Source organism: Entelurus aequoreus, linkage group LG03, assembly GCF_033978785.1.
Source record: "Entelurus aequoreus isolate RoL-2023_Sb linkage group LG03, RoL_Eaeq_v1.1, whole genome shotgun sequence".
In the NCBI taxonomy this organism is placed as follows: Eukaryota; Metazoa; Chordata; class Actinopteri; order Syngnathiformes; family Syngnathidae; genus Entelurus; species Entelurus aequoreus.
In genome coordinates, this window is record NC_084733.1 from 71,909,531 (window position 1) to 71,931,026 (window position 21,496).

Genomic DNA, 21,496 nt, shown 5'->3' on the forward strand with positions numbered 1-21,496 from the left:
AAACATTTTTTTTTAATTTGTATTCCTTTATATCAACTTGAAGTTGATATAGAGATTTACTGTAAGCGTTAAATAATTTTAAAAAAATAATACTCTGACTTATTTTTAACATTTTAATGACTGAGACCCTTTATGGTCTCCGGGACCCCTAAAGGTAAAATAAATAAATAAATAAACCATATATTTTGTTATGGTTTGAAAATGAAAAATGTCAAAATGGCCCCCACATGCTTTAATTTTTCCGTGTGCAGCCCTCAGTGGAAAAAGTTTGGACACCCCTGCCATAAAGAGTCTTGGAAGTCCATCTCTACGCTTTAAAAAGGGGGTTGTGGAGGGGGGACCACTCCAGGCGCGCACTACTGGTCGACACAAGACGCGGAGCAGCGCCACGCGTGGAGAGGAACCCTCACTAAAGAAGCACACTGCCGTGGGATTCCTGCTGCAGTCCATTCAATACTAACAACACGACAGGCGCCATGGCAGCACTATCTGGGGGAGAGATGTGCATCAAGTACCTGATGTTCGCCTTCAACCTCATCTTCTGGGTGAGTGCGTTAGGTTTGTTGCTGGCGTGCAATACGGGGGGGAGGGGCGTACTTCGCGTTGGCGGCCGGCCCGTGCGTGAGCGGCTTACTACGGCAGGGACGTCCCGTTGAAATGCGCGAACGGTGCCGGACTGTCACCGAAAGACGAGTTCATCCACTGGGTTGATTATTATTATTTTTTTTTACATCACCGGACCGCCTCTAGCAGCACAGTCCCAGTGCGTGTGGAGGCTCCCCGGGCTGCTGATAAGCCTCCGCGGTGGCCGAGTGACCCACTTCCGCAACACAACTAAGCACACACACACACACACACTACCTAAATGCACCACGGTGGACACTCACGGCGGAAAATGTAAACAAATTCAACAATTCTTACACGTATTTATTTACCGCGTGTGTGTGTGTTTGTGAGCTACTCACAGTTATTATTAGATGTGGGTGGATCGATACTAGCATCGACGCCGATGCTAGTATCGGATTGAGACCCGCCTTCACACTGCACTGTCAATAAATGTATTATTCTGCCCTCGCTACTTGTTTCCAGCATGTGCAGCTAGACAGATAGTTAACAGCATGAAGAAACAGAAGCCAAGTTTTGTTGATGTTTGATGTTCCTTCGTTTGAATCATTTTTCTTCCTCATTTTTTTTTTCATACGTCTTCCTTTATTTTTAGGTTTTTAAAACTAAAAATATAAACATTAATAAAGTATAATGTCCATTGTGCATGTCACAATGGACACACTGAATGTGGCTCAACGCATTCAATGGCAAGGTGTAGCTTTGTCGCATGTATTTCAAACGCCAGAGTTAGAGCCAAAAACAACACTACCACGAATACAAAACAACATCGCAATGTCAGTCATTTCAATACATTCATACTTTGTTTTCTAGTTGATTTTAAAAGTCCAATTTTGGCAATTTATTTAGATTTTATTCTGGGTCAATTGTGCCATCTTCTTCTACTCACCCCACTGCTGCTTCATTGTGACACATATGCTTCGCTGTTGCCACCTGCGGGGTGGCAGGAGTACTGCATACATGAGCCACCCTATTTTTAATGGTTTCATCAAGCCTATTTGGGTGATGTTCGGCGGGACAAATTAAAAGCTTCGGCGGGCTGAAGGTGGCCCGTGGTCCGCCAGTTGAATAGACCTGGCCTAAAACGTTTGTGTCTTATTTACAATAGATGCAATTACTCTACTATGATTACAGGGAAGACTGTTCTTGTGCCATACTGTAGTTCCAGTGGACATTTTTGTATTTTTTTGTGCAAGTAAATAATCACCTGTGATTAATCATGATTATTCCAAAATGTGAATAATCTGATAAAAAATATTAATTATTTAACAGCCCTAGTTGTTTTGTTTTCTTTTCTTTTGCTCAAAACAATGTACAGTATATGTAATAATTAGGAAACAATGAATTATTTTAGTTGTTTTCTATATTGTTAAATTCAAGTAAAAAGAAAAATCATAAAATGATTCGCTGATCCTGCGAAATTTGATTAAAAAGAATCGATATCAGGAATACCTAGAATTACTTGATATCAAAATCGATTCCAAAATTTGCAGTATAGCCCACCCCAACTGGTTATAACCATATATATATGGCTATAGTCCCATGCAGGCTATTTATAACCCACCAAGCTTGAGGGGTGTGTTCTACTGTGTTTGTTTATCATTTGTGTATAACAGTGGCCTGTGTGGCTTCACTACGACGTTTTGACCTTTAATGGTGGTTCTAACTTTTGCAGCTATAGTTAGAAATGAGCACAACAATGCATTCCCAAGGGGAAGACATGCATTGAGTGTGTGTGTGTGTGTGTGTGTGTGTGTGTGTGTGTGTGTGTGTGTGTGTGTGTGTGTGTGTGTGTGTGTGTGTGTGTGTGTGTGTGTGTGTGTGTGTGTGTGTGTGTGTAAGAGGAAATGCACTCTTTTGAAAGTAAATAATGCTTAAGTATATATACTAGATTAAAAAATGTGCACCATCGCCTCAATGTTGGGTACTCCTGCACATAAAGGTGGGGAAAATTGGGGATTTTTCGATGCATCACAATTGGAATGTGGATGATTCTGACTCGATGGACAAAGTATCGAATATTTATGTAATGTTAAATAAAGTACTACAGACCGTTATTTGGAACAAACTACCACAGGCTCTTCAATCCACAACTATATTTTAAGTTAACTACGATGAGTATGTTCGTTGTGTATGGTATGTATTTTATTGGACTTTATTCTAGCTGCTGTGAAATTTGTTAATTCTTCGGGGAGGTGGCCTTACAAGACTTTAGGGTCTTCTTAACTTTTCCCACACTCTGGTTTTGCTTGATGTTGTATCCCAGCAGGCACAAGACATTGAAGCAACGTTGAAAACTTGTTGAATTAGGTCCTGGCGTTGAGCAACTCAAACATAACGTTGATACAACATGCTTTTTGACGACGTTTAATCAATGTCAGGTTCTTATGTTTATTTGACCATTGAATTTTGGTGATATCTCAACCAATTTTCTTCAACACAAATACAATTTACTTTTTTACTAAATATATTTAATGTCTAGTTGTGACGTTGATTTGACCATTGAATTTTGGTCATTTCCAACCAACAACGTTGATCCAATGTTAGACACCAACGTTGTCTCAATTTACAAACACAGCTATTTGGCAACGTTGTTTCAAAGTCACTTTTAAAAGACATGTATGTATGATCAACATTGTATCAATGTCTTGTGCCTGTTGGGACAATAATTGTGGTTTTTGTGTGTAAAAATTAACAAAAGCAAACCCCAAAAGAATAATACTAAAATAAAACGACTATCGAGCGCACCTGGATATAAGCGACACCCACAACATTTTAGAATATATATATTTTTTCCATATACAAGCCACACCGGAGTATAAGCCACAGATATATTTGGTGTAAAATGTGTTATTTACACAAACATATTTTGTAAATGTTTATTTACATACCATATCGGTATATGTAACACGACAGTAAAACGACTGATCAAACAAAACAGAAGTCATCGTAGCTACGTAAGCTAGCTCTCCAATCAGCTTAACAGACTAAATAACTCCAGGGTGACGTTTTGGTGAATTTACTGAGGAAGTTGTGAAACTGACACAATACAAAAATAATGCCATTGTAAGTTAATAATACTAACACAGATACTTGTAGACATGTTAGCATATTAGCTAATACTAATGACGATAGCTTAATTACATCACGATAGCGCAGACAAACATGCATGAAAACACTCCTACAGACATCCCACAAGGGACGGTTTAGCAAGGATGAATAGTTTTAGTCAAATTGTGAAACTTGCAAACGTTGCTTGGATTGACAAATGAAGGATCCTTTCAAGCAAAAACGGTATGGACAGTTTTACTTTTGGTTTAAGGCAAAACAGGACATACACATTTTCAACTTGCAGCACCTACAGTGAGCAAACTCGCCCAAAAGATGGCGCCATAGCACAAACAAGAACAGACGATCCCAATCTTCTGTTTGGGTTTAAATTAAAACTATTGAACACAAAATATTATGGCAATTAGCGGGGGAAACAAATCCCTAATTTAGCCACATCGTTTTATAAGCCGCAGGATTCAAACTGTAGGAAAAAAGTAGCGGCCTGTAGTCCGGAATTTACAATACTCATGTAGTGTATAAGGAAGTGACGACAGCGAGTCAACGCAAAACATTTCCTTAAAACCATCAAAAAGAAGTTAGCCACTCATTTAGAAAAATGAGAAAATAAAATTGTTTACTTACTCACCTATAACTCTGATGACATGTGTATTGCTTTCCTACCACGCAATTACCATTTCCGCTTATATGGTCATCATCACAACTTTCCTCATTGCCATCACAGGTACATTTCTGTAAAGAGCACAAAAGCCAAATAAAAACTGAGCCTCTGTATATCAGTGGAATACAGTATTCATTGCATTTGTTAAATAAACACCCTAAAACCCACACAATGTAGGCCAAGATACTGTAAGCTAAGAAGTTAAGCAGATTAATTGTAATCATTATTTTTTCTTTTAGCAGTGCCCCTAATCCTCCTCTGCAATGTGTTTTAATATGTCACAGTTTATTCTCAATGTAGGCTGCAAATGGAACACCCCCTATACTCAAATGGCAGCCCGTGGGCTAAATCCGGCCTGGGAATGACACCATATACCGGCCCCCTCGAGATCTGTTCAAAACTTCGGAGAGAAACACTTTTGCAGCAAATTCTTACAAACAGTAGAGTGCTCCTGTTGTATAGAGGAAATTGGACCACTGTAAATACTTTGGCAGATCCTTGCACTGACATTTTAACCTGGCTAGTAAACGTAGAACACTGGGGTCCAAACTTGTGATTTACAAAACGTTCCTCAAAGCACCTCTTTAAGTCCTCTCCATTTTTGCAATCACACGTTTTTTTGTAATGTGATTTATGTAACTAAGATGTTGCTGTAACTTGTTTATTTCAGATGCAGTCAGTAGTCGTTAGACTTCTTTAGTTATATTAGTAGTTGTTAGAGCAAGCCTGGGCAATTATTTTGACTCCGTGGGCCAAATTTAGAGAAAAAATGTGTCTGGGGGCCGGTATATCTATTTTTAGGAACACTAATACAAAACCTCACAATAATGTCTGATTGAATGCTAAAAATGTTTTGACAGACCGCCTTAAAAAACGGAATTTAATTTTACTTCTTTTTACTGAACAAGACACCCAGAATGTAGATGAAAATAAAGAATGTGGGATGTACGGTTTCCTATGAACGATAAAACACTGAATATTGACAACATATGAACGTCACACGTATCAACAATATCGACATATTTTACCACAAAGCGAAACGCAACAAAAATGCTACAAACCCAGCGAAATATGAACGTGAAAGGTAAAAAAAAACCCACCTACAATCTGATTCATCTGATATATCACTAAGCTTTAGAACTTTGTTGTAAAAATCTCCTTCCACGTCTGTCCCTGACACCCGCATTTCAGGCTCCGGAAACACTCTGTGGAAACACTCCCCACCCACACTGCTTGGTGCCTCGTCTCAGCTGCTGTGACTTAGATTTCCATAGTAACTAATTAGATTACCATAGTAACTAGTATACTGTATCATGCAAAAGTGCAGATTCCAACCATTGAAATACTCAGTTTAGTTCAAGACTTACGGTCATTTGAAAACATCACTGCACATCATAATGGCAGCTACAGTTTCCATCTTAAAAATCAAAAAAAATTATTTGGGAATGTCCGGCGGGCCAGATTGAAAAGCTTAATAGGCGGGCCTTCATTTGCCCAGGTCTGTGTTAGAGGAATATTTGACCCCTTTAAGCAGAATAGAATGCCTTTGAAATCACCAATTTTGGCCTTTGTTCTGCTTTAAGAGATACACACACGATGAGCTCACCCTGCTTGTTATTTATGCACTCTCACACACATATGTTATTATCAATGCTGTCATAAAGTGCCAGCCTGTAGAAAGAGTAAAGGAGGAGAATGTGTGAGCGCTAGGCACACACGTCAAGTTAACTTTCAGTTTCGATTACTGCCTAGTCGTTGCAACCTGCATGGACAAAAGCACAAGAAGACGGGCGACCATTTTAGAGAATGCTTTGACATTTAGATAGCTCGGTTCACTCTCACTCAGCGCTGGTATTTCCATTGTTTGTACTTACTCCTGTTGTTAAACTTCAGTTCTAGCCATTTATCATCATTTTAGACAGTCTGGGGTGGAGTCCTAATAATGTGTTCCTCAAGGTTCCATTTTAGGTCCTCTCGTTTTCATTATTTTATTATTCCAACTGGTGGCGGTAGAGTTCAGTTCAAAGGAGACTCACATTTTTGCGCAAGGTCCTTAAAAAACTGGTGCGCTGTGATAGATGATCTTTGACTGGCTGTTTTTCCAGGAAGTCCTTAAAAACAGCAGACTGCTCCTCTAAGTCTTAACAAAATAAATAGACCAAAATCGAATGTCTACCGTAGAGGATGCTGGTTCTCTGGAATATACTAAATTAGACTTATAGTAGGAGGAAAAGTCTGTAGCTTTTGGGAAATGTGGCCCCCAAAACAATTTGGTTGAATAGCCCTGTCCTGGATTCTCCTGATATATGCTGGGGTCTTGCATGACGTCATTTGGGCGACTTTGTAAGTGATACATTTGGTTGAACTGAACAACTTCGAAGGATCCACCTTCACAGCATGCCTTTATGCTGCTGTAGTGGCTGCTGGTTGCAGGAGCTCTGCAATCTTGTGGCCTTGGTGGGGTTTTTTGCCTTTTAGTGTCAGGCCCTTTCAGGACTGCACAAAAGGGGTGGTACTTTCGTGAATTCTGCTGAGCCTTTTTTGTGAAATTTTGGATCTGCCTTGGGGAGCCTTTTGGCCATGTTTGCACCGGGGACCAGCTGCTGGCTCTCTGCCACACCGCATGGAGAGACCGGCGGCGAGATGAGCGTTGAGCGTCGGGAGGGAGGAGCTTTACGGAGCTCTGGCTGAATGAGCATGTATCGGACCCTTTGGTCTTTCTAGACACCTGCTGCTGTTTTGCACGCACCACCAATACTCCATCAGTGTTGACGCTAGGAATTTTTCAAAATGTCATAAAAATGGGGTCCCACACTAAATTTTTGGGGTCCCACTTTTTTTGAAAACAAATGGTAAATGTATGCATTATTCTGTTGTATCTCACATTCTATATTGTGTTTTGGAAAAAGGTTGTCATAAACATTACTTAATTCATTAAAGGCCTACTGAAATGATTTTTTCTTATTTAAACGGGGATAGCAGATCCATTCTATGTGTCATACTTGATCATTTCGCGATATTGCCATATTGTTGCTGAAAGGATTTAGTAGAGAACATCGACGATAAAGTTCGCAACTTTTAGTCGCTGATAAAAAAAGCCTTGCCTGTACCGGAAGTAGCGTGACGTCGCAGGTTGAAGGGCTCCTCACATTTCCCCATTGTTTACACCAGCAGCGAGAGCGATTCGGACCGAGAAAGCGACGATTACCCCATTAATTTGAAGGAGGATGAAAGATTCGTGGATGAGGAACGTCAGAGTGAAGGACTAGAATGCAGTGCAGGACGTATCTTTTTTCGCTCTGACCATAACTTAGTTACAAAGGCTCATTGGATTCCACACTTTCTCCTTTTTCTATTGTGGATCACGGATTTGTATTTTAAACCACCTCGGATACTATATCCTCTTGAAAATGAGAGTCGAGAACGCGAAATGGACATTCACAGTGACTTTTATCCCCACGACAATACATCGGTGAAGCACTTTAGCTACGGAGCTAACGTGATAGCATCGTGCTTAAATGCAGATAGAAACAAAAGAAATAAGCCCCTGACTGGAAGGATAGACAGAAGATCAACAATACTACTATCAGGAGACACCGAACCAAACACTGGACCTGTAACCACACGGTTAATGCTGTGCCGCCTGTCGAAGCCTAGCTATGCTGTTGCTAACAACGCCATTGAAGCTAACTTAGCTACGGGACCTCGTCAGAGCTACGATAAAAACATTAGCGCTCCACCTACGCCAGCCCTCATCTGCTCATCATCACCCGTGCTCACCTGCGTTCCAGCGATCGACAGCGCGACGAAGGACTTCACCCGATCATCGATGCGGTCGGCGGCTAGCGTCGGATAGCGCGTCTGCTATCCAACTCAAAGTCCTCCTGGTTGTGTTGCTGCAGCCGGCCGCTAATACACCGATCCCACCTACAGCTTTCTTCTTTGCAGTCTCCATTGTTCATTAAACAAATTGCAAAAGATTCACCAACACAGATGTCCAGAATACTGTGGAATTTTGCGATGAAAACAGAGCTGTTTGTATTGGGATACAATTTGTCCCAATACTTCCGCTTCAACCATTGACGTCACGTGCATACGTCATCATACATAGACGTTTTCAACCGGAAGTTCCCCGGGAAATTTAAAATTGCACTTTATAAGTTAACCCGGCCGTATTGGCATGTGTTGCAATGTTATTAAGATTTCATCATTGATATATAAACTATCAGACTGCGTGGTCGGTAGTAGTGGCTTTCAGTAGGCCTTTAAAAAAGTAATACAAAAAATCCCACATTTTTATGCATATGTACAGTATATGTAGTTATAAACATTCATTCACTTTCTTCTTTCATTCATGGATCTAAACTTTACCGCTGCCGGTATTTTTTTCAATATTTTTATTGTAATATTTTCAGAATGGGTTTGTTCTCTTTTTGGCCAAAGAAAACAATCTGAAGTTGTCTTAATTTGCTTTAATGCCATGATTTTAATAGTCCGGTCCGCGTGTGCACAGATTTTCCTCCATGCGGCCCCTGAGCTGAAATGAGTTTGACACTCCTGTTCTAGACCGAATCACACTCATCCGCGCATAGGCCTAGGGCTAGTGGGCAGTCTAGGACGGAGTCCGCTCTCTTGGTTGCTTTGTTGGGTCTGTTCCTGTCTCTGGCGGGGGAGCACTGCAGAGGCCACTGTGGGGTACTGTGACCTGCTTAGTGGCCTTGTGGTTAGAGTGTCCGCCCTGAGATCGGTAGATCGTGAGTTCAAACCCCGGCCGAATCATACCAAAGACTATAAAAATGGGACCCATTACCTCCCTGCTTGGCACTTAGCATCAAGGGTTGGAATTGGGGGTTAAATCACCAAAAAAGTATTCCCGGGCGCGGCCACAGGGAGTGAACAGGGGGATGGGTCAAATGCAGAGGACAAATTTCACCACTCCTAGTGTGTGTGTGTGACAATCATTGGTACTTTAACTTTAACTTAAGTGGGTGTTGAAATTGTGTTTTTTTCGTTTTGTTGTTTATGCATGGTGCAGTCGCAATGTGCGCAATATGAATTATTTATTGCAATTTTTTTTTTTTTATCGTTGTGTTTTACTTTGTAGCTGGATGTAGAAATGGCGCCGCTGAAGAGGCAGCTGGTTGCATCAGCTCTGTCCTCATTAATGTCTTTTATGTCCTTTATGTTCTTTAATGTTTCCTTCTTGTTTTCATGTGTTTTTCACAGATTTTTGTGGCCCTTTTGTATCCGCACTGCAATCACATAATTTCCCCATTGTGGGATGAATAAAGTCTGTCCTATCCTATCCTAAAAATAATTATTCAGGGGGAACAGAACAGAGTCCAACCCACCCCTGATTGACGGACTAATTGCTTATGGGGATGTGTTTCAATACTTAAACCAGACAGACACAAGGAGAGTAAATACGCCACTTGGCAGCCCTATAAGAAGATAGTAGGTGTCAGCATGTTCCAGCAGAGGCCGCCTGTGTTGCTATCAGATGCCAACACACCTGGCTGAGTGCCTGTGGGAGTTGTAACACACAATCTGTGCAAGTATGAGCATGGAACATAAAGAGGAAGGGAAATAGGCGGCAACCCTGACGTTCTTGCCACTCCCTAAGTGGAAAACTGTTTCAGAAGGCGTGACATTTACAGAGCTTTCACTTTCAAAAGCGTCATTTTTGTTTGTTTGTGAGCTTACAGGACGACCGCGCTTCTTCAGGAATTTAAGGGAGGTCAACAAATTGTCGTCAGCATGACTGGGGGAATTAAGTGCATCAAATATCTCATGTTCATATTTAACTTGTTCTTCTGGGTAAGTGTACTTGGCTTTTCCGGGTGTGTGTGTGTGTGTGTGTGTGTGTGTTTGTGTGTGTGTGTGTGTGTGTGTGTGTGTGTGTGTGTGTGTGTGTGTGTGTGTGTGTGTGTGACAGATAGGGGGGAGGGTTATTGTCGTGCGTCGCGCTGGAAAAAAGAAAGATAGTGTGTTAAATAAAGTCAATACATGTGAGGATCTTCCAAGCCAAGTTCAACAGCCACTCAACGCTTGAAAGTGTGTGCCAGTGTGTGTGTGTGCGTACTCCAAACAAAATGGTGTCGTGCATGGATGACTGTCCAGTGGAGGAAATGCCGCAACGACATAAAATGGCACTATATTCACACCAGAGCTACAGTAAAGTTGTATCGAATTGATGCCTTCAGAGCAGCATTACCAGAATTGTTACCACGGTTTGCTGTGGCGTAGACCTGCATTCTCCTGAGAGATGTTTCTCACAGCTACTCAAATGTTCGCTCACTTTGTGCAGTTGTAGCTAATGTGAGTGTAGTGTGTCTTTTTCACGGTGCAGGCCGTGCCTTGTACCCGACCGAGTGTGTGCAATTCATGTGAGCTAGCGTGGTGCTACGCCCCCCTCGGAAGAAGAAAATATTTAGCACCCCTCACTCTCCGCCATGACAATAAATCAGAGCTGAGCAATTTAAGGCCCTGGGGACGAAGCCCTTTAAATTTTTCAATCTGGCCCGCCGGACATTCCCAAATAATTTTTTTAGATCTTTAAGATGGAAACTGATGTGATGTTTTCAAATGACCGTAAGTCTTGAACTATACAAAGTATTTCAATGGTTGGAATCTGCGCTTTTGCATGATATACTAGTTACTATGGTAATCTAATTAGTTACTATGGTAATCTATGTCACAGCAGCTCAAACGAGGCACCAAGCAGTGTGGGTGGGGAGCGTTTCCACAGAGTGTTTCCAGAGCCTGAAATGCGGATGTCAGGGACAGACGCAGAAGGAGATTTTTTACAACAAAGTTCTAAAGCTTAGTGATACATCAGCTAAATCAGATTTTAGGTGGGGTTTTTTTTACCCTTCACGTTCATATTTCGCTGTGTTTGTTGCATTTTTGTTGTGTTTCGCTTGATTGTAAAATATGTCGATCGAGAGGGGGTGTGACGTTCATATGTTGTCAATATTCAGTGTTTTATAGTTCATACTTAATATTGTAAATCCCACATTCTTTATTTTCATGTACATTCTGGGTGTCTCATTCAGTAAAAAATGTAATATTCCGGTTTTGTATTAGTGTTCCTAAAAATAAGACCCAAGCACACATACTGTACAGCAGATTTTCACATCTTACATATATATATATATAGTGTATAAATGTATGTAAGTATGTGTATGTATGTATGTATGTATGTATATATATATATATATATATATATATATATATATATATATATATATATATATATATATAGTGTATAAATGTATGTATATATATATATATAGTGTATAAATGTATGTATATATATATATATATATATATATATATATATATATATATATATATATATATATATATATATATATATATATATATATATATATATAGATAGATAGATAGATAGATAGATAGATAGATAGATAGATAGATAGATAGATATAACAGCCCCCAGACACATTTTTTTCTCTAAATGTGGCCCCCCGAGTCAAAATAATTGCCCAGGCCTGCAATAAATAGTATAATTGCTCTATAAAATTGGTATAAGTACACCTTTGCATAACATTGTATCCTTATTAACATTAAATAAAACAATTATTAAGTTGTTAGTCTGTAACAGAAAATATTACAAATGCATCACTTTGCCTGAAATAAAATACACAATAAATAATAAAGAAATTTTAAAAATACATACATCAATCAATCAATCAATGTTTATTTATATAGCCCTAAATCACACATACTTCAATATTATTTATACTTAAAGTATAAAACATATTTGACCGACTTGAACCATTTTATACTAAAAAATTGAATAAACTTAATCAAGAATAATAAAATCAGAAGCACAATATATAAAACACTTTGACCTATAAAACAAAAAATGAATGAAACTATTTGTACTGATTTATTTTTTATCTAAATCAAGAAGTCACATTGCACAGTTTTTCTTAGTGGGGTTTGAAGCCTAATACTGCATGATACTTTTAAAGCATGTCCCCCAGGATCACACATGCACCCCCCGGCATTGCACCGTAACCCCACCCCCCACACACCCTACCACCTGCCCCACAATTTGAGAACTGTGCTACCAGAACTGACATCCGGGTCTTTGTGTCTCATTCAGCTTGCAGGCACTGCTGTGTTCGCCATTGGTCTGTGGTTGAGATTAGACCCGAAGACCAAAGGCCTGTTTGAAGGATCAGACGCTCCATATGTGTTTTACACTGGTAAGAGGCTCAGCAGTGTTTTACCGAGGATTATTAGGTTGTGAGTGCATTGTTAATTAATTTGCAGCATATTTTTGTATGTACATGTACTATTATGTTGCACTTGATGGCGATAGCGTTGGTAAAAGGAATTATGTTCTTTGTTGACAGTGGAATGTGTGCGAAGGGGCATATCGTCGTTGGTTACAGTACAATTACAGATACTAAAATATTAATACATGTCTTTGTTGATACGGCAAGCAGAAATAAATGCCCAAGATGTGGCAACCATGTTAAATTTAGTAAGTAGGGACGTCTTATCTAATGGCTACTGATCAGTTACATCTGATTTTTCCGAAAAAGTACTTGATCACAAGTCAGCTTAGTCTCCCGGCTGTCAAGCGACTAGCAGCTAATTGTTTGTCTCCATACATAGTGTGGAGCTGCTTCTAAGCTAATAATAATCACCTTCATTACGGCAAATAAGCTCAATTTCTTACTATCTTAAGTAGGGCTGTCAAAATTAATGAGTTAACTCATGCGATTAATCACAAAATATTATGGCATTATTCAGTAACACACAATTTATTTTGACCGTACCGTACGATCAGTGATCAGATCAATACATACGTCACTTCCAAAAATGAGTGTGGAGACTCTGACTGGTGTGCTCGCTGACAAATTTCACTCCAAATTACAGCCTGAAAGAACTTCAGATAAAACTGTTACCAAGTTTTGTACAAATAAAAGACAGGCATTAAAGTAAAATGTTTAAAAACGTTCCTGGATGACATTCTGACAATAAAATGGCATTTGTGTACAAATATTAGGGTCTTTTTTTAAGCAAACTTCAATTATGCAAGCGAGTAATCACCTGTGATTAACTATAATTAATCCAAACACCAACATGTAATTAAGCAGATTTGAAAAAAATGATCTAAAGTATCATTATCAAGTAACATTATCACTGGAGGACGAGTCTAAACATGTTACACACTGAGAGCAAGCCATGAGCAGGCATGCTAATAGCTAAGCTAACCGTTATGATAGCTTTTAACAACATCAAGTGCCTTGTAAAGTTTCAAGAGTGTAGATAGAACCACGTTACAGCAGAAAGTGCGCAGATACTAACAGGACATTTTCACGTAGAGTAATAAGAGTTAGAGAGAGGATATTACAGGCCTGGGCCGATATTCGATAATCAATTAACCGACAATAAATGAAAATTAAATTTGGTAAGTCTTCCAGCGTCGATCATTTTGCCATGTGCGTGTTTCAAGAGCATTCGGGCTTTTAGTCACTTTTCGTGGCTACGCGCATTTGTACCATAACAGAAAGAAAAGAAAGGGGTGAATTATCTTGTCCTCAATAAGTGTCTTTGACTCCTCGTAAAGAGACGCGGCGGCCGCCGGCCGGCTACACTGCAAAAGGTCAGTGTTCAAAAACAAGGGAAAAAATACAAAAATTAGGGGTATTTTACTTGAACTAAGCAAAATTATCTGCCAATAGAACAAGAAAATTCAGCTTGTCAAGACTTTCCAAAACAAGTAAAATTAGCTAACCTCAATGAACCCAAAAATACCTTGAAATAAGTATATTCTCACTAATAACAAGTGCACTTTTCTTGGTAGAAAAATAAAAGAGAGACCTTTTTGCTCAATATGTTGAAAAATATTCTTAAATTAAGTAAATGCTAGTGCCATTATCTTGACATAATGATATGCGCTCGGCATCATGATTGAAATTATTACTTAAAAAAAGTAGTTTTATACTTGCGAGTGTTGATGACACAGCTTTGCATCAGTTAATATTCTAGTTTCATGCATGTTTTACTCAATATAGGTCATAAAATCTCAGCAACAAGCTGTAATATCTTACTGAGATCATTTAGGACCAAAACACTTAAAACTTAGACAACTTAGACTTAGACAAACTTTAATGATCCACAAGGGAAATTGTTCAACACAGTAGCTCAGTTACAATGATGGAAAGGACAATGCAGGTATAAATAGACTAATATAGCTATAAAAATAAAAATAAAATAAAAAATCTAACATATATACGAATATATACATAATATGTGTACAGAGTAATTTATATACAGATATATTATATTATGTCTAAAACATATATACAATATAAACCAATGACCATGTACAATATTACAGTATATACAGTCTATATGACAGCAGCAGCATGAAATGGAGAGTAGGTCCAGCAGGAAATAGAAAATAGACATTATAAACAAAGAGAAGTAGCTAACATGTCAGGTGTCAGGTAATAGGCAGATGTCATCTATTGCTGTATGGCGAGTGATTATACAGCTGGATGGAGTGTGGAATGAAGGAGTTCTTGAATCGCACAGTGCGGGAAGGAAGTTGAAGGAGCCTGTTGGAGTATGAACTCCGCTGTCCCTTAATTGTCAGGTGGAGTGGATGGGCAGGATTGTCCATGATGGCCAGCAGTTTGTCCAGTGACCTCCTGTCCCTCACTGACACAAACGCCTCCAATTGCGTGCCAATAGTTTGGCCGGCTTTCCGGATCAGATTATCAATCCGGTTTGAGTCCCTTTTGCTGGTGCTGCTCCCCCAACAAACCACTGCAAAGTACAGTGCACTGGCCACAACAGACTGATAAAATATCTCCAACAGCTTGCTGCACACATTGAATGACCTAAGCTTCCTCAGGAAAAAGAGTCTGCTCATGCCCTTCTTGTAAACAGCTTTGCAGTTGTCCTTCCAGTCCAGTCTGCTGTTCAAGTGGACTCCCAGGTACTTGTACTGCTCCACTACTGCCACCTCCCGGCCCTGTATCTTGATGGGCTCCACCGGGGTCACTCTCTTCCTGAAGTCGATGACCAGCTCCTTGGTCTTGTCCACATTGAGGACCAGATGGTTCGCCTGAGACCACTCCACAAAGTCAGCGATCAATGTCCTGTACTCCAATTCCCGTCCCTCTCCGATACACCCGACCACAGCAGAGTCGTCAGAGTATTTCTGCAGGTGGCAGGACCTGGAACTATACTGGAAGTCTGAGGTGTACAGGGTGAACAGGAAAGGAGACAGGACGGTCCCCTGTGGAGCACCTACACCACTGACCACAGTATCCGACAGGGAGCTCCCCAGTCGCACAAACTGGGGCCAGTCAGACAAGTAATCAGTGATCCAGGAGACAATGGATGAACTGACACCCATCCTGAGCAACTTGTCACTCATCAGAATTGGCTGAATGGTGTTAAAGGCACTGGAGAAATCAAAAAACATGATCCTCACAGTACCCTTCCCACCATCCAGGTGAGAGTGAGCATGATGCAGCAGGTAGATAACAGCATCGTCCACTCCTACATGGGGCTGATATGCAAACTGTAGAGCAGGGGTCACCAACCTTTTTGAAACCAAGAGCTACTTCTTGGGTACTGATTAATGCGAAGGGCTACCATTTTGATACACACTTAAATAAATTGCCAGAAATAGCCAATTTGCTCAATTTACCTTTAACTCTATGTTATTATTAATAATTAATGATATTTACACTTAATTGAACGGTTTAAAAGAGGAGAAAACACGAAAAAAATGACAGTTAAATTTTGAAACATAGTTTATCTTCAATTTCGAATCTTTAAAATTCTAAATTCAACCGAAAAAAAGAAGACAAAAACTTAAAAAAATAATTTATGGAACATCATTAGTAATTGTTCCTGATTAAGATTAATTTTAGAATTTTGATGACATGTTTTAAATAGGTTAAAATCCAATCTACACTTTGTTAGAATATATAACAAATTGGACCAAGCTATATTTCTAACAAAAGACAAATCATTATTTCTTCTAGATTTTCCAGAACAAAAATTTTAAAATAAATTCAAAAGACTTTGATATAAGATTTAAATTTGATTCTACAGATTTTCTAGATTTGCCAGAATAATTTTTTTGAATTTTAATCATAATAAGTTTGAAGAAATATTTCACAAATATTCTTCGTCGAAAAAAACAGAAGATAAAATGAAGAATTAAATTACAATTTATTTATTATTCTTTACAATAAAAAAAAATACATTTACTTGAACATTGATTTAAATTGTCAGGAAAGAAGAGGAAGGAATTTAAAAGGTAAAAAGGTATATGTGTTTAAAAATCCTAAAATCATTTTTAAGTTTGTATTTTTTCTCTAAATTTGTCTTTCTGAAAGTAATAAGAAGCAAAGTAAAAAAGTCTTTAAAATATTTTCTTGGATTTTCAAATTCTATTTGAGTTTTGTCTCTCTTAGAATTAAAAATGTCGGGCAAAGCGAGACCAGATTGCTAGTAAATAAATAAAATTAAAAAAATAGAGGCAGCTCACTGGTAAGTGCTGCTATTTGAGCTATTTTTAGAACAGGCCGGCGGGCTACTCATCTGGTCCTTACGGGCTACCTGGTGCCCGCGGGCACCGCGTTGGTGACCCCTGCTGTAGAGGATCCAGGGAAGGAGACAAAACAAAACAAGTAAAACACTAACATAAAATCTGTTTAGTGAGAAGAATTATCATATTAGACAAAAAATAAGCAAATATCACCCTTATATGAGATATTTAATCTTACTTAGATTTCAGTTTTTGCAGTGTAGCATCACACAGTGCAACTAGTTAGCATGTAGCAGCTAACGTGGACAAAATGAACACACAACCAAATGCCACCGCACCAATGTGGCAATATTTCAGTTGAAACATTTGGAACCAGATGAGCCAATTAAGACAGAGAAGCCAGTGTGCCGAATGTGCACGACTACAACAACGCACACTTGAAATACAACCACTCGACAGTCCAAACTCACTTCGCATTGGGTGAAGAAGGCGACAGACCGGTCAGTGTAAACAAAACCGTGCAAAATAGTGTGCGCTAACAGACATACATCGCCAAAGACACGCTGCCATTTAATACTGTTATAAAACTAGCATTTTTAAAAGTGCTGTCATGTTGTCATGTCATGTCGGTGTTCCTCACTCGGAATCTGCAAAACTTAATTTTAGTAGTTAATACATTTGTTTAAACTGCAGTGTGTATAACGTTAGAGAACCACTGATAGTCACACACACACACTAGGTGTGGTGAAATGAACCTCTGCATTTGACCCATCACCTTGTTCCACCCTCTGGGAGGTGAGGGGAGCAGTGAGCAGCAGTGATGTAACCCCCAATTCCAACCCTTGATGATGAGTGGTAATGGGAGGTAATGGGTCCCATTTTTATAGTCTTTGGTATGACTCGGCCGGGGTATTGTTACTCTGCACTTTTGTAAGCAATGTACAACTTGACCTCTGCTTACATGTTCAATATTGAAGTGCAACTTTGTTTGTCAATGCTTTATTTAACTATTTTATTTATTGTTATGATTGTGTATATTTGAGCCCCCCCCCCCCATCCCCTCCTTAAGATATATTTTTTAATTAATTAATTTTATTATATAAGTGCAAAATTTTGCTAACAGACAAAGTATATTGTAATGTTAATATTTGTTTGTTCTGTTTAACTTGGAGTTTTAAACGTTTTCATTTCGATTAAGTTGAAATACACAAGAAATACAAGTTTATTGCATTTGAAAGGATATACCTGCATTATTATTATGTATTATCATTCAATCAATGGTTAATTTGGTCTCGTAAAAATAATGGCAATAACATCGTTTATCGGCAATAACTTGTAGGTCAATATATCGTCGAGCAAAATTTGTTATCGGCCCAGGCCTTCTGTTGGTGTGTCAGCATTGTCGCAGTCATTACACAGTAGTAGAAGAGGGAGTATTCATCCATAAATTGGTGGTGTATCAGTTATACATTAGAGTGATCAGGTACATTTTTAGTTTCTCAAAATATATTTTTATGGTAATGTTTACAAACTCGAGGTATAATTCCGTGGAAAGACAACCAAATGATTTAAATGAGTAGTAGATATTACTTTTTTGTTGTGTTCTTCTATTGTTCTGATTGGAACATCCCTATTAGAAATCAAATATGGCTCATATAAAAAGCTGCACATTTTATATTTTAAAATGCACAAATTGGGAATATTTTGGATTTAATGAGACAAACAGCATTTGTTTTTCCCAGAGTACTGAACTGCAATAAACATAAGTTCCCTGAGACTGTAGGACAAAATAATAATGTCTGTTTATGTTTAGGTGTTTACATCCTGATTGGAGCTGGAGCACTGATGATGGTAGTGGGATTTCTTGGATGTTGTGGTGCCATCCAGGAGTCTCCCTGCATGCTGGGACTGGTATGTATCTACTCCATAGTGTCTTGTTAGCCTACTTTAGCGAATGTGGTACTGAAACCCCCAGGCCTGTCGGTTTTCATCATTGTTTACTCAAAAGAGGGCCAAGGCCAGCGAGCTGGCTTACGTGTTCCTATTGTTCACTTCCTGTGTGGCTCACTCCCGCCTCCGTCCGACTTTAATCGTCTTGTACTAAATCTCCAAGTAGGAAGGTTCTCAGTACCGTAAATTAGGTTCAGTTCCACTCAAACGACCTTCCTCGTTCATGCGTGCCATGCACACAAGCGTGTGCACGTGTCTGAGGATTCTAACTCCCTTTTTTCTTCCTGTAGTTTTTCTTCTTCCTGCTTATAATCTTCGCCATTGAAGTCGCTGCTGGCATCTGGGGATTTTCCAACCAGAGCAAGGTAACACCCTGTGGTAAAGTCTGCACACATTCCAAGTTCTCATGCAACTAGAGCGAGTTTGCCAAAATAAAAGGCAAAAGCTAAAGTAAAAGATCAACGGGAATGTGCTAATCATTTGTCTGCTGGTGTGGCAGGTGGTGGATGACATCACTACATTCTACATTCAGACCTACAACAACTACAAGGACACGGGCGATGAGCGTCTCAGAGAGACCCTGCGAGTGATTCAAACTGGCGTGAGCTTTATTCCAATACATTTATGTATATCAAATATGAAATGAATTTGGTACAAGTACTCCAAAGCAGGGGTGTCCAAACCCCGGCCCACGGGCCAAATGTGGCCCGCCGACATCTTAATTTTGTCCCGCGAGGCGACAGCATGAATTCATTTTCAATAAACAACCTGGCTGTGCATTCATATTAAATTTAAATACCAAGGGGTCTTACAGGTGGCAAATTCTCATCATCTTGTGTTCAATGTGAGAAAACTCAGGTCAGTGACCATGATGTGTAATTTATCTACTTCACAAGCACAGCATGTACTTATATGACCCAATCCACACAACCTTTCCTAGTCATGGTGCAGAAAAAAATTAATCAACCAGCACAAAAAGTCAACACACATGGTCACACATACCACAACCTGCTCACAGAACTTTGTGGATATTATTTAAAAAATGTCCCATCACCATAAAAAATTCTAAATGACACCCATTTAAATCCCTTGCTAGGCATGCCGGGAAATATGCAAAACACTCTCTCCACACTTATCCATGTGTTACTTTTAGGTGCTTGATATTTCTGATTGATTACAAAGTTTTAAAGAGGTTGTCACTGAAGAAAACAAGGTAGGAGTTTCACATACTCTTAATATTCAGTTATAATAATTGTTAATTATATAACCATTATATTAATATATGTAAAAAAAACACACGTGTATATATATGTATAGATATTAGGGGTGTGGGGAAAAATCGATTCGGATTTGAATCACGATTCTCATGTTGTGCGATTCAGAATCGATTCTCATTTTTTAAAAATCGATTTTTTTTAAAAAATATTTTTTTAGTTTTTAATTTTTTTTTATTATTAATCAATCCAACAAAACAATACACAGCAATACCATAACAATGCAATCCAATTCCAAAACCCCACCCAGCAACACTCAGAACTGCAATAAACAGAGCAATTGAGAGGAGACTAGGGATGATACTCGAAACCGGTTTTCCCGGTTGTTTGATAAGAAAAGAACCGAGTCCTCGGACTCTGATACCTTTTTGAGAACCGGTACCTGTTATCGAGACCACTATAGTAAAGAAAAAGAGTGGAATCCCGTCCCAACCAGAAATGCTCCGTGGGACATCACAAGAAATGACGTCATGTAGCTCAGTCATTAGGCGCAGATAGGGAGAGCAGGAAAACAATGGACGGGAAAAAGCGCCCCAAGGTGTAATAAAGTTCGAAACAAAAGGTATAATCCAACGAATAACTTTACTGAGAGATTTTAGCAGGGTAAAAACGCATGACGAACACTTTTACGACCAACCGGAAACATAGCAACCAGGCTAGCAACGCACCTCCTTTACGGCAGCTGTCGCAACGTTCTTAATGCAACCGCAGCACATACATATATATACAACATACCTCCCTTTTTTAACTTTTGTTTTTCTTTCCTTGTAAACAAAACAAAATCACACTGTATATGTGTTGTCTGTCTAATTATAAATAATGCAGACGAGGCGTGTTGGCTGAGTTCTTGACGTTTACTTTCACAGCTTGGCAACATGCAACACTTTTCGGGGTGTCCGCGCATGCTTGTAACTCCCGTTGCATGATGGGTAGTGTAGTTGTTATATTCTCTAGCTCACAACATCTTTCCCCCATAAAGAAATAATGTTAACTCAATAAAGTGTATTTCTTTGTTTAGCTTTAACTTTTCATTTTTTAGCATTGTAACCACATTTGCAAACAACTTTTCTCTTCATAGAATTTTCTTTCGATAAAGAAATAAAGTGCAAAAATGTCAAAGCATCATAACAAACAGTTATGTCAAATAGCAGCAGAAGTGCACTTTTTGGAGAGCTGTATTATTTTCAGTTTTGTGCCCAATGGACTGATTTTATTTAAAACTATATTATTATTTATACACCTATAGTGATCACAGAGACAGGTTGTTTTTGTGTTACTGTATATATTTGTTTCTCTGAAAAATCCCACTTAATATTCTTTGGGTAACAACAGTCAATATTTATTTATTTTATTTTATTTTTT

At 38.9% G+C, this 21,496-nt stretch overlaps 2 protein-coding genes across 4 annotated transcripts in view; one reads left to right on the forward strand and one right to left on the reverse strand.

Moving 5' to 3' along the window:
• vwf (von Willebrand factor) overlaps positions 1-869 on the reverse strand; it is a 108,993-nt gene extending 108,124 nt beyond the window's left edge. For both annotated transcript variants that reach the window (XM_062042597.1, XM_062042598.1), the window contains exon 1: positions 516-869. The gene's annotated coding sequence lies outside the window, so the exon portion shown is untranslated. The remainder of the gene's footprint in view (positions 1-515) is intronic.
• The window catches only part of cd9a (CD9 molecule a), a 27,651-nt gene continuing 6,502 nt past the window's right edge, over positions 348-21,496 (forward strand). Inside the window, exons 1-5 of one of the 2 annotated variants that reach the window (XM_062042599.1) lie at positions 348-545; positions 12,489-12,591; positions 18,724-18,821; positions 19,151-19,225; positions 19,360-19,461. In XM_062042599.1, coding sequence (XP_061898583.1) covers positions 477-545; positions 12,489-12,591; positions 18,724-18,821; positions 19,151-19,225; positions 19,360-19,461 — 447 coding nt within the window. In that variant the 5' untranslated portion in view covers positions 348-476. Of the gene's footprint in view, positions 546-9,879; positions 10,172-12,488; positions 12,592-18,723; positions 18,822-19,150; positions 19,226-19,359; positions 19,462-21,496 lie in introns of those variants that run through there. The other variant, XM_062042600.1, reaches the window with a different exon arrangement.